At 40.4% G+C, this 12,170-nt stretch overlaps 1 protein-coding gene across 10 annotated transcripts in view; it reads right to left on the reverse strand.

Moving 5' to 3' along the window:
* Positions 1–4,767, reverse strand: part of PPP4R1 (protein phosphatase 4 regulatory subunit 1) — a 44,152-nt gene extending 39,385 nt beyond the window's left edge. For 4 of the 10 annotated variants that reach the window (XM_028737352.2, XM_028737353.2, XM_028737356.2 and 1 more), the window contains exons 1-2: positions 4,743–4,767; positions 2,069–2,113 (exon numbers count right to left, since the gene is read on the reverse strand). In XM_028737352.2, coding sequence (XP_028593185.2) covers positions 2,069–2,113; positions 4,743–4,752 — 55 coding nt within the window. In that variant the 5' untranslated portion in view covers positions 4,753–4,767. Of the gene's footprint in view, positions 1–1,863; positions 2,021–2,068; positions 2,114–2,317; positions 2,479–2,646; positions 3,272–4,742 lie in introns of those variants that run through there. The other 6 variants (XM_028737357.2, XM_028737354.2, XM_028737359.2 and 3 more) reach the window with 4 other exon arrangements.
* Positions 4,768–12,170: the final 7,403 nt, after the last annotated feature.

The raw sequence follows: 12,170 nt of genomic DNA on the forward strand, positions 1-12,170 counted from the left end.
CAAAGTTGAAGATGAAGCATGTGAGAAGAAGAAATAAAGTGTTCTCAGTTGAAGAACTTTGGCACCAAGCAGACCTCTACAGGAAATGATGCTAATACAGAAAAGGAGGCTAATGCAGAATTCAAACACTGAACTCATTGATAGGTGCTCCACTGAGATAAAACCTTCACACTAAGATCCTAATAATCAAGAACTCAAAAGCATGACAACTCATATGGCAAGCATCACTTACTATGGACAATAAAAAGGAGACAACATAATGAATATTAATTTGTATACAGCTGCACTGTGGTGAATACTACAACACTAATTACAGCAGCAATTGACTTCGCTTTCATCTAATGCCACCCTCTAATATCGCCTTGGAAGAGAAATTATGTTTTACTAAGTGCTCCTATCCAAGAGTTAACCATCAAAATGTATACCAAAGAATCTGCCTCCAAGAAAGAGATGGTAAGTAAAAGTAGCAGAAATTAGAAAGGACACTCTATTATTCAATCTTCTTACATTCTTATTCTGGAGCATGTATTTTTAATATGGACACATCTTCTAAACTCTCTTCTATACTTATATTTTATTTAATTCAGGTACTTTATTATTATTTTCCACAGTACCTTCTCCATTATTTAGTTCACATAATATTCTATACCAGCCTTCTCCAACCTGGTGCCCTCCACATATTTTGGCTACAACATCCATAGGAGTTGTAGTCCAAAACATCTGGAAAGCACCAAGGTGGAGAAGGCTGTTCTACACAATCACTGATGCCTGCACTGGTCACCTATCACGAATTTACTGCTGTAAAAAAATTAAGTGTATATTCATATACATTACTAAAATATTTTGAGTTACCCAGGTTTATCTTCTGTTCAGAACATAAATGCACATTACTCTGTGCGTGTGTATGCTATTGATTCAAAAAGGTGGTAGCATCAGTTCTCTAAAGTCTGATATGTACACAATACATTTTAAAAGATTAAAAACTAAAGAAAGCAGGTCAAAATCTAATTAGAAGACTTGAACCTCACGCAACAGACCTGCAAACCAGCCACAAATTAATTCAGAAGAATATGCATCATTCTATTTATCTAACATACAAAGTCAAGGTCACTGTCGTATCAAACTTTACCAATCTTGGGTTTTGCTTTCTTGACCCTTTATGGATCACAATGCATTTTTTAATCTCATTAGCTGTCCAAAATTAAACTTAAATGCTAACTTTTAAATATCAATGTATTACATTTTAGTATTATAAAAATTTTGACATTTAAAATGTAAATTTAATTTTTACAATTTAAATATTCAATGGATATATCAAACCTGAACACACCTTGATTTTAAAAAGCACACAAGCATAATTCCTATATGAGAACATTCAATGAGTTCTGATGGCAATTAATAAGGTGTTATTAAGGGAAGACGAATTCTATTAGTACTGTATCTCAATATTAAGACACTGTTAAGCTTCAAGTACAACGTGACCTAAATCTCATTCATCAGAATAGCAGCAGTAATGCTATAATCACAACCAACCCATCCAACTCACAACTTTCCCCATTTTCCCTTCGTGGTCTCCAGAAAAGTAAAACAAACTAACAACAACAACAAAATCAAGACAGGCACAAACACGAGCAAGTTTGCAAGCCATACACATAAATGCCTGTATGGGGGAAAACGGGCAAGGACAGCTGAGCATGGCTGCTTCCTCCCACAATGCAACTTGGGCCTCCTCCACGCTTTCAAAACCATTTATTCGCGGAAGCAAAAGCAAACTAGAGCTTGACACACACGCGCAATCCATCCCTCTCCCTCCCCGTTCCCGGTTGTCTTTTATGCATATATACATATAAATAAGGAACAAACCCTCGTTAGACGGGAACAGGCTCCCTCTCCCCATTTCATTCCAGACCCAGGATCCCCAGTTTCCGGGTGCGAGTGAAGTGGGACCGCCCCGACCCAGCCCCCACACCCAAGACGGACTTGGGAAGAAGGGGCGGCCCGGGCAGCGCCGCCGAGTGCGCTGGGGAAGAGGGAAAGAGAAGAAGCTGTTGCAGCTGGGGCTACTCACATCCGTCTATCTCCTCCTGCAGGTCCTCCTGGAGCAGCGACAGATCTAGACGGGGGAGTGGGGGGGGGGGAGGCGGAGAGAGACAAGACAAAGTGAACTCCAGCCGAGGGGGTTCCTCCCCACCCCAGGCCGACTCCCCTTTGTAAAACACCCGTAATACACACCGCACGAGAGCGCCTCGCGGTTCCTTACCACACTATAAAACACACACACACACCCCTGCCCTAAGCGCCCCCTCCTCACACTCACGGGGCCGAGAGAAAGAAGGGGGACGCCTACATCTGGCAACAAATCCCACAAGCCCTTCTTGCCACACAAGGTCGTTAATTTCTCAGATAAATCCCCTCGCAAGCTCCTGCCATAGTTTCCCCAACACAGAGAGAAGTAGGTAGGCAGGAGGCAACCCCCCCACCCCCAAATCGATGAGTTGAGGTGAAGGAGGACTCGCCAAAGGGCGCTTTCCCTTTGCTTTTTCCTTGAAGGGGGGGGGGGGTCCGGACTGAGGTGTTTCTTTCGCGCCCGGACGGAGTTTCTGGGAGTGGGAGGGGGAGTTGGGGAGGGAGGGAGGTGCTACCTACCCGCCATGTTTCTGCAAACCTCCCCGCCCGATTTGCAGGGGCTACATTTAGCCCGCCGTGGCAGCCGCAGGAGGCGAGGGCTGAGGGAAGGGGGCTCGGTTGGGGTGGCGGTTGCGGCCTTTGGGTCCAGGCGGCGTTTCCGGGCGTCCCCGGGAGAGTCTCACACAGAGCGATCAGTCCGGAGAGGGAGGGGTCTGAGCCGGACACACACACACACACAGAGAAACGGCTGCCCCCGCCTCCGCCAGGGAGGGAAAAAGAGAGAGAGCTGCCTGACATGCGAGGCAAGACCTGCCGCGCTTTTGCCCTCTTTTTCCACCGGCTGACTCACTCCAGCCTCAAAAGCCGCCTCCGTCGGGCGCAGCCAGGTGGGGCCGCTCGGCAGGTCTGGCCCAGCCGGAACCGGTGAGGCAGAGTGAACTACTTGGGACACTTCGGAAAAACGCCCCGGTGTCTGTGAGCGCCCTCTCTCTCCACTCGCCTAGCAGTGCTTTCCCTTGACCCTGACCCTGCACTGCCTTCCCCACATGGCATGGCCGCTCCCAAAGTTGGTTTAAGAGGGTACGGCAGTTTCCGTTCTCCGCGCCCTGCTAGGCACTGGCACGGCTGCAGGGCACGGCGACTACTCGGGAGCTGTACGCTGGGCTTCTCAGACCTACGTAACTTGGCTGTGACGCTGTTATCTCCCCCCACATCTAGGTTTGGCTCTGGTTTTCTACTACTGCACTTGTTTCCGTGCCACTTGGCTCCGGTTTTCGTTTCCCCTCTCTGGGCTCGGCCATTGCATTCTTCCCGCCCCTCCTTCAGCGCTGCTGCCCCAGGACACTTCGCTGCCCGAGGCGAAGAAGATTACGCTCCATCTCCCTTCCTATTCTCTGTACACAAGCCACCTAGACCAGCTGCTGACTCTGCTTTCAACAGCAGTGATGGGACAAGGGGGCGATACCCACACCTGAGGGCAGTTAGGCTGGTTTAGGGAGCACAGGGGCAGCCAGTGTGGGATTAACAGCTCTGTCCTCTAGCACCTGGCTGCACTTCACCTGCTACATGAAACAGCGGCCTAGCTCTGCCTCTCATTCTTTTTTCTTTGCTTGATATCACTGCCACCCATCCCTGGCTGTATTTTTCTGTTATTTAACCTTGCTCCTCTTAAACTTACTTAGAAATACTGCTGCTGCTTTTCATCCCTTTTTATTGCCTTCCTATAGAGAATGAAGCGGAACACACTATTTTAATGGAGGCCGAACACTGGTTTAGACTTTAGAGGATGCCAAATGGAGCTCTGAGATATGACACACTGCAATAAGTAGATTGAATCATTGTGATGTCATTCTATAAAGAACCACCTTCCTCAGGTGATAATTCCAGGGTTGGTGTCACAATGTAACCTATACCGTATTTGTAGGCACACATGCTTTGTTTTGTGGCCATTTGTATATATGGATTCAAAAATTAAAATGTTCTCTACAAAAGCATTTGGGACAGCTATCCGAAACTGGGCTTTTGGGTCATTGCCTACTTTCCTTAAAATAAGTCTTGGACTAATTTAATAAGAGCCAGGCAACCCTAATAAGAAATCAGCATTTAGCTGCTTATATAACTGTACTGAGGGTTAATGAAAATCTAATATTTTGACAGAAAGGTAGTTGGCATAGCACAGTAGATAAGGCTGCTGTTCTAGACACACTTAATGTCTCATTTAATTCTATAGGACTTCTGGGTAGGTATGCACAGGATTGCCTTGAAAGGGTATAAACCATGTTTATATCCAAATCAGTTAAAATTTCTGCTTGTTTAATATACTAAATATAGTATAATATTTCCCTTGAGGCTAGTAATAGTGTCCCCTTGCCACTAGACTCCCTTTCATTTGTCAATAAAACACAAAATAAAAAATATGTTTAATTGCAGAACCACAAGGTTTGATAGGTGCTCAGTCTTTCCTGCAGTCATTATGAAGATCATAACTCTACAATATCAGCTGTACTTGTTAAGGTTCTCTAGTACAAAGAAATAGGAATACAACTGTCACAGTGATTTCAGTAGCTGATACCTATACTTAACATACCATTGGGTTTTCTACATTATAAGCTTACCATGGGCCATTTGCAGTGTTGATTGAGGTGACTGGTGATCTGCAATTCCTTTCCTGGAGAAAAGGGAGAAGCCAGAAATTAGATTAAGCATCACTAAATAGTGTACTTGCACTATCCTTACTGAACCATTTTGTAGTCTGAACAGTGTAAACACCAACTTTACAAAACCATATGGTAATCAACAGAACTCCCAAGAAATCTCTGTAACAGACAAACATGTACACTGACAAACCTCGTCTTCTTTCTGCCTGCTGTTAAGAGAAGGCCCCAAGATCAGTTCCCATCATTTCCAGTTAAAGGATCTCTTGATGGCAAGGATGGCAAAATATATCTGCCTGAAGCTTCAGGGAACTGCTTCCTGTCAGAGTAGACAGCATGGGATGCCTCCTATATTACTCTTTGTTTCTCCGTTGCGGTAGCTTTGGCCATTCGGCTTTTTACTTGGCATAAAAGGTAAGAATCTTGCAAAAACCAAAATTTAATTTTGTGCCTCCTATGGGTTGTGTTTTTTGTTTCTGCTTGATAACTTCTATATGAGATTTCTTGGTAAACTTCACACCGTTTTCCTTAATATTAAATAAGTAAACCTAAGATCTGCTTACAATTCTGAGCGATTAAGAGTCAAACATTGAGATATAATGATGGCATAGCCCTTGCACTACCTCAGTACCATGCAAGCAGTAGTGCGATGTAGCATAATTTATGAAAAATATTTATATACTGTTATATCATAAAAAGTCAAATAAGTTTTTAATAATAAATAAGGAAAAAACATTTAAAATTTCAATATTAGAGACAATCAACTAGCTATTATGGAAATATATTATCTGAATGGCCTGCATAGGCCTGGCACATACTGTAATATTGTGACTTGTTGGCCTTTGTAGCTGCAGTAATTTCTGATCTCAGGCATTTGTGGTTGAACTAGAAGGAATGTCATGTATAGGTTGAGCCCATATAAAATACTGATAATAAGCAACATTTTTCTATCTGGATGCTATATTGTTGTTGATGGAGAATGCTGGAGAAAAATGGATGATTACGTAGCTGCCAAAGATTCAGTAGTTATGAGTTTAGTAGAGTTCATGTTTCTGTTCATATGCAAAACAGTGTACAAGCTTGATGTGATAAGGAATGAAGCACTGTGGCATATTAAATTTTCTGTCAAATGTGATTAGCAGCTGTGTGGATTAACTTTAACCATTACATGTATAGTCAAGCATACAGTGCAGTAACACAGGCTGTTAATAAAGATTTCAAAGATAGCACCAACTTTATGACATTCAAATCATTCTCTTGTGACCAGTGACAGTGTTTTCTATAAACATTTTACTGGACAAATTTCTGCTGTCCTAAATCAATGGAGATATGATTTAGTACACATATATGACTTAATTTTTTAGTTTTCTTTACTAAATGTACCTCATATTAGCTTCTTCACATGTTGTATAAATGCTGTATCTTTTTCCAAATATAATTGAACTGACATATGTTAGAAAAATAAATAAATGCACTCAGGCTGCACAGTTCTGTGCATGCTTACCTGGGAGAAAGTCCCATCAAATTCAGTAGAGTTGACTTCTGAGTAGACACATGCAGCGTTGCAGGAACAGTGTGATTTTATTTTATGTTCATACAAAATCAAAGTTACTTTGATTGGAATGTTTGTAAAGGTCCTAAACAAATAACTACTTGGCAGCATACATTTCCCTTACGTTACATTTTCAGGGGAGGGACTGAGGTATTGAAAACATGCTTGCAGGACAATCCAAACACTAGCTGGGCAGCAGTGCAATGTGAGAGAACAACAGAGCAACAGTTGCATCCCTAGCCTTATTCCACACAGGGTGGAAGGCAGAGGGCAGGGAAATAACAATCGGCCCCAGTGCCATCAACTGGGCTGGCTCAGCAGATCCAGAACACCTGGTTTTCAGACTGGGTGTGTGTGTGCTGTTGCCAGAAGCAGGTGGGGTGCAGACCATTAGGAGCATCACAACTATTACGTAGAATGGAAGGCAAGAGGGTGCTTAATTTTGATGTTGCACAGGGCACCACGGACATCTTGAGACCCCAAGGTCTGCCACTGCTATTTCAGAACAGGGACCTTTGTATTTTAGCCAAGTAATGCTAGTGTCACTCCATGGGCAGAAAGCCAGCAGGGCTGGATGGAGAGACACCTCTGCTCAATCTGTCCCCCCAACCCTGCACCCATTGTTGGGGGTATGGATTGCAGCTTGATTTTAGCATGACTGAAGAACTCTGCAAATAAAGAGAGATGTGCTTCCTAGGGAAAGTAACTTGAAAGTTTTATTGTGTTAATAATAGTAATGCATTTCTATGAGACAGGAGATGAAAATTTAATTGAAAAGTATCAATCCTACATCAATGTTTTGAGATTAATTTTTAAAAACCTTCGACTATATGTCTAATGGCAACGCCTATCTCTTTTTTCATAGATACTACTATTTATATTTTTTTAAATGCCTTTTCATAAATTATAACATCTTCAATGGGACAGAAATAATTTTGGGAATTGCATTGTGGAACATGATTTTTTCCCCAAAAGGGGAAATAGATTTTTATTGTACAATTTTCAGTCGACGTACTATGCAATTGGTTGGACAGTATGTGTGTGTATCAAGCAATTTTTAAAAATGAAACATCTGAAATGAGTGAGTTTGAAAATATGCTGCTCACAACCCAACACAGTTAAGCATGCTTAAGCCCATTTATTGCAATATATTTTGTTCAGCTTAACTTTGTGTTGAACTTGAACCATTATTTTTGAAGGCATAAGCATGATCAGAACTCAGATGAAAGACTTGCATTTTAGGATATTTATTTCAAGCATGTTAAGGCATGTCGGCCATTTGAGGGCTCTATATACTTGGAATGGAAAAAAGGGGAAAGGAGAGTAAAGAATGACTGTTGAAAATAAAAAGAAGTCCTACCTTTCATAGCTCTGTTTACTTGAAGGTTAAGGAAAGTAGCATGGAGTAGAATAGGAGGACAAAGATAAATGATTGGCTGCTATATATCTCTTGTTAGCCTCTGTACAAGGAGATGTCACAATCTCACCATGACAATGAGCTGTTCCTTGGGTACCAATAAGAAAAGCAGAATGAATTACTAAAAACAAAGGCTCTAGTCACTCACAATAGATATACCTAGGTTCCCTCTCTCACTTAACACACATTATATATTACCCTGAGGCAAATATTGATTTCCCACACACTAATAGTTGCAGTAATGCCCCCTGATGAGTGTACCTGTAAGAGGTACTGTTAAAACATTAGGTACACTGTACACCTGAACCTAAAGCACTAATTGTTTGGGATGGCCCCAACCCTGGCTAAATGGGCTTTAGTGGTATGTCCAAGCAACATAAATGTAACAGCTCATGCTAGCCATCAATTGCTGAATTATTTTACAGGGATTACCAGCTACCTTCAGCAGAATTTCAGGTTGAGCTACTGCACCAAATCCTAAATGGCTATTGCTGTCCATTTGTCTTCATTCTCTTTTTCTAGACCAACTAATTATTCAGCTATATTAATTGATTTTTAAAGTGGTTGATTGATTTAAAAAGGTCCTCCTGCATATGTAGCAGCAGTGTTTCTTAAATGTAGCCTTTTAAAATACATTTACTAAAAATTTGGATAGGAAATGGAATGGAATGCCTTTTTTAAAGATAGATTATGCATGCATGTCATAGCAAGCACTAAGAACAGTTTTTAATGATTTTATTATACCGTATTGCTTATTTTTTAATTTTTATACTGCTTTTTAAAATTAGTGAACAAAATGTAAATGTGTGCAGATTTACTTGATTGATCGCAATCATAACTCTTATGATTAATTTCCTTAATCAGGTGAAAAGCTTAATTTCAGCTCTTTCCAAACTCTGGCTGTAAATTACACTTAGATGATCTTATTTTCCAAAATATTCTCAATTTTTTAATTCACCATGTAGCCAGCTGTTTTAGATATCTCTAATACTGTGTGTCTCAGCAAGCAAGAAAAGAATGAGCCCCTATTTGTGGGAGGCTTTTGATACAAAACATGTACAGTGACTAATCAGTAAACATGCAGTGTATAGTTGCTAAATGTATGCGTTCATGCAGTTGAATTGTTGTTTGCACAAGTTCTATGTAGAGAGAAAAAACTAGTTTGACAGTTTTGTTTTACCTTCTTCACCACTTTACCAAGTGGTAGGAAGCTGCAGTGAAGCTTTTGTGGGTTGGCTATGTTGTGAGGAAAATACCCACCCTCTACTGTCCGCTGTCAGTAGAGTCCCATTTTACTCAATAGCACCAACAAGGGAGGCCAAACAGACACCAGGATTGATCAATCAAAGCATAATTTTATTTCCCATTCAAGTACAGAAAGGTGCAGCATCTAGCAACCTGGAAAGCTATTAAAACTAAAAAGGCTGGACCCTAATGTTAATCGGGAGATCTTTATACCTATACAATAGTGCAATGGGGCAATTAGCCTTGCAAGCAGGGAGGCAGATGTGTGGAATTCCTCATCAATCCCCAATGCCAAATGCTCTTTTTCAAGGGCAAATAGATAAAAGACCACTCATCTAAATAAAAGCTGTTATACTGCCTTCTTGAGCTCATATATTTCCATTGGTCTGATAGGCAGAGCATGTGCCAATTGCTCCTTCTTCTTGTCATAAGCTTGAGTTCCGTGCATGATTACCTCAAAATTGAGTCTCTTTTTTTCCTTACAACAGGTGTCTTGTGAGGACAGATGATAAAGATTTGCCAAGTTTCAGGTCTGTCAAAATGTCCCATACAAAGTTGGAATTGGTGAAATGCTGCAACAACAACAGCAAAAAGGTTCACAGACAATCTACATACACTGCAGGTAGTGAATTCTCTAATTATATATATATATGTATTGATTTTCCTAGCATTTGCCACCCCCGGCTGTTCTGCAAATGTGGTTATATAATCAGTGGGCCCTGCATATTTATATAATGAGAATCATCATTACGATCAAGGAGGAGTTGCTCAGGCTCCAAAACACTGGAGAGGATGCTCAGGAGCAACTGTTTCATCTTGCAATTCCATATTGAGATCAGGGCTTCATCAGGATCACCAGTTTTCTCCACTGGAAAACACATAGAGCATTGAGGAACGCATTTTCTATTAGTCTCCAAGACTGGGCTATATAAATGGGCCCACTGCTGTTAGATGAGGGAAGTGTCATTGTCGTCACACAAAAGTTAGATAAAGCTTTCTGACTGCTTGCCTGGAGAAGATTCTTACCATGGGCAACCTATAAAGAAATTGTTTATAATGCTGCTTTATCCAGCCACTGTGGGAGTTTCTGACAGTTCTATCCATAATAGTCTGGTTCCCAACTGATGTTGCAGTGCAGCAAATCCATGCACAAGAACATGTATAAATCAAGAAACTTGAGTAATTCAGCCCTTCTATCACCTGTACAAAATGTATCCAGCTTGAATTGATCTAATATTACATTCCGACATTACATCCAAAATTATTTTTACCAAGATTTTAGTGGGTATTTAATAGTCCCATATTTTGCTAACTTCATTAAAAAGTATATTTGAGGAAGGAAATGTGTGTCTCTTTGAATTAAACTCCTTGTTTGAAACAAGAGGGGGGAAATCACTCCATTTCCATGACTGATGAAACTGCACAAAATTAATTGCAAGACAGTGATCCAGGAAAGACTAAAGTATTTTGCTTCATCTAATGTTAGTGACATTCAGTACATAAAAAGTGTGTTCCCGTGGTTGATAAATTATTTAGCAATCACTAGCCTTTTAATTCCTCTGAGAAATTTTAATGACAGCAGATGGTGATGCCAGGAGGTACTGCATAGAATACTTAGGCTGAAATAGCAAACTAAGAGTCCATTTCACATGTTGCACTGGGGCAATATTTTGCAAACATGGAGATTTTTCTATCTCTGTATCAGTGAGACTGAAATATTATCATTACTTGTGGATATTTCTGTGGTCATTTTGCAGTGTTCATTTTGCTCATGAAACTGCTGCTGATACCAGCTTGCATGCTTACAGTCTGTGATAATACTCTGCTATAATATAATCTGGAAATAAAATGTATTTTAGAATAGAAGTTGTATATTAGACACACAATAAAAGGCATATACTGAAGCACATAGTCTGTTAAATTCTGTAACATAATGCGTAGTACTGGATTATGTTGTGAGTCTGCAGTATTAAACCTCTGGTGTTCTTCCTGAACTCTGATCTATACGCTATACTTCTGATTTATACTCAGAACTACATTTCATAGAATTGCACTGTGAATATGGAACTTTGATGGATAACCTCTGGTTATTGTAATTTTTGTTGTTGTGGGGGACAACATATGGCAGACAACAATGATCAAATGTAATTAATAGTATGATTTTATTGACCAAGGAAGAAGTTTGGTTTACTTAAGTACATTAAAAATTGTTTGAAATATTGCTCTTAGATAATGATTATTGAAATATTTATCATCCATTTGCTTCTGCAGAATGCACTTATGAAACACTTCTACAAACTGAGCATTTTAAAGCCAGTTTGAATCTGAATTTCTAGTTGGCAGGCGGTACTCATCATGCTCATGCCGATTTGGCAGTATATGAACTGGCTGTCTATAAAAGAAACTTGTTATCTCTCTTTGGCATTGGGCACAATACAAGTCTGTTTACATGACAATAAGTCTTTGGAGTTAATTTAATTCCCTTTTCATACTTTGCAATGTAAAGTAAAGGGACTGAAAGGAAGACTTGTGGCTGCTTTCCCCCCCAGCTGTCTCCTGTGCAAGAAATAAGACTGTTGATGCACAACTGTTGAAGCCACATTAAAATACTCTCCTGACAAAATGATTTAAAGAGATTTCTGGTGCTGTTGAGTTAAATCATCAGTATTTCAATAAAACACACCCAAAAAAACACTGGTATTAGTATACCGTATTTTTCGCTCTATAAGATGCACCAGACCACAAGACGCACCTAGTTTTTGGAGGAGGAAAACAAGAAAAAAAATATTCTGAATCTCAGAAGCCAGAACAGCAAGAGGGATTGCTGCGCAATGAAAGCAGCAATCCCTCTTGCTGTTCTGGCTTCTGGGATAGCTGTGCAGTCTGCATTCGCTCCATAAGGCGCACACACATTTCCCCTTACTTTTTAGGAGGGAAAAAGTGAGTCTTATAGAGCAAAAAATATGGTAATCTACATAGCATAACACTTGCTGTTAAATTTTGATACAAACACATAAAGGTATTCTTCCATTCCTCTTCATAGCTGTCAATGTTTCCCTTTTTTTAAGGGAAATTCCCTTATTCCGAATAGGATTCCTCACAAGGAAAGGGAAAAATTGACAGCTATGTCATCTTTCACTGTAAAGAAAGTCTACTTCATACCCCAAATATTATT

The sequence above is a fragment of the Podarcis muralis genome, chromosome 8, assembly GCF_964188315.1.
Source record: "Podarcis muralis chromosome 8, rPodMur119.hap1.1, whole genome shotgun sequence".
Taxonomy (NCBI): Eukaryota; Metazoa; Chordata; class Lepidosauria; order Squamata; family Lacertidae; genus Podarcis; species Podarcis muralis.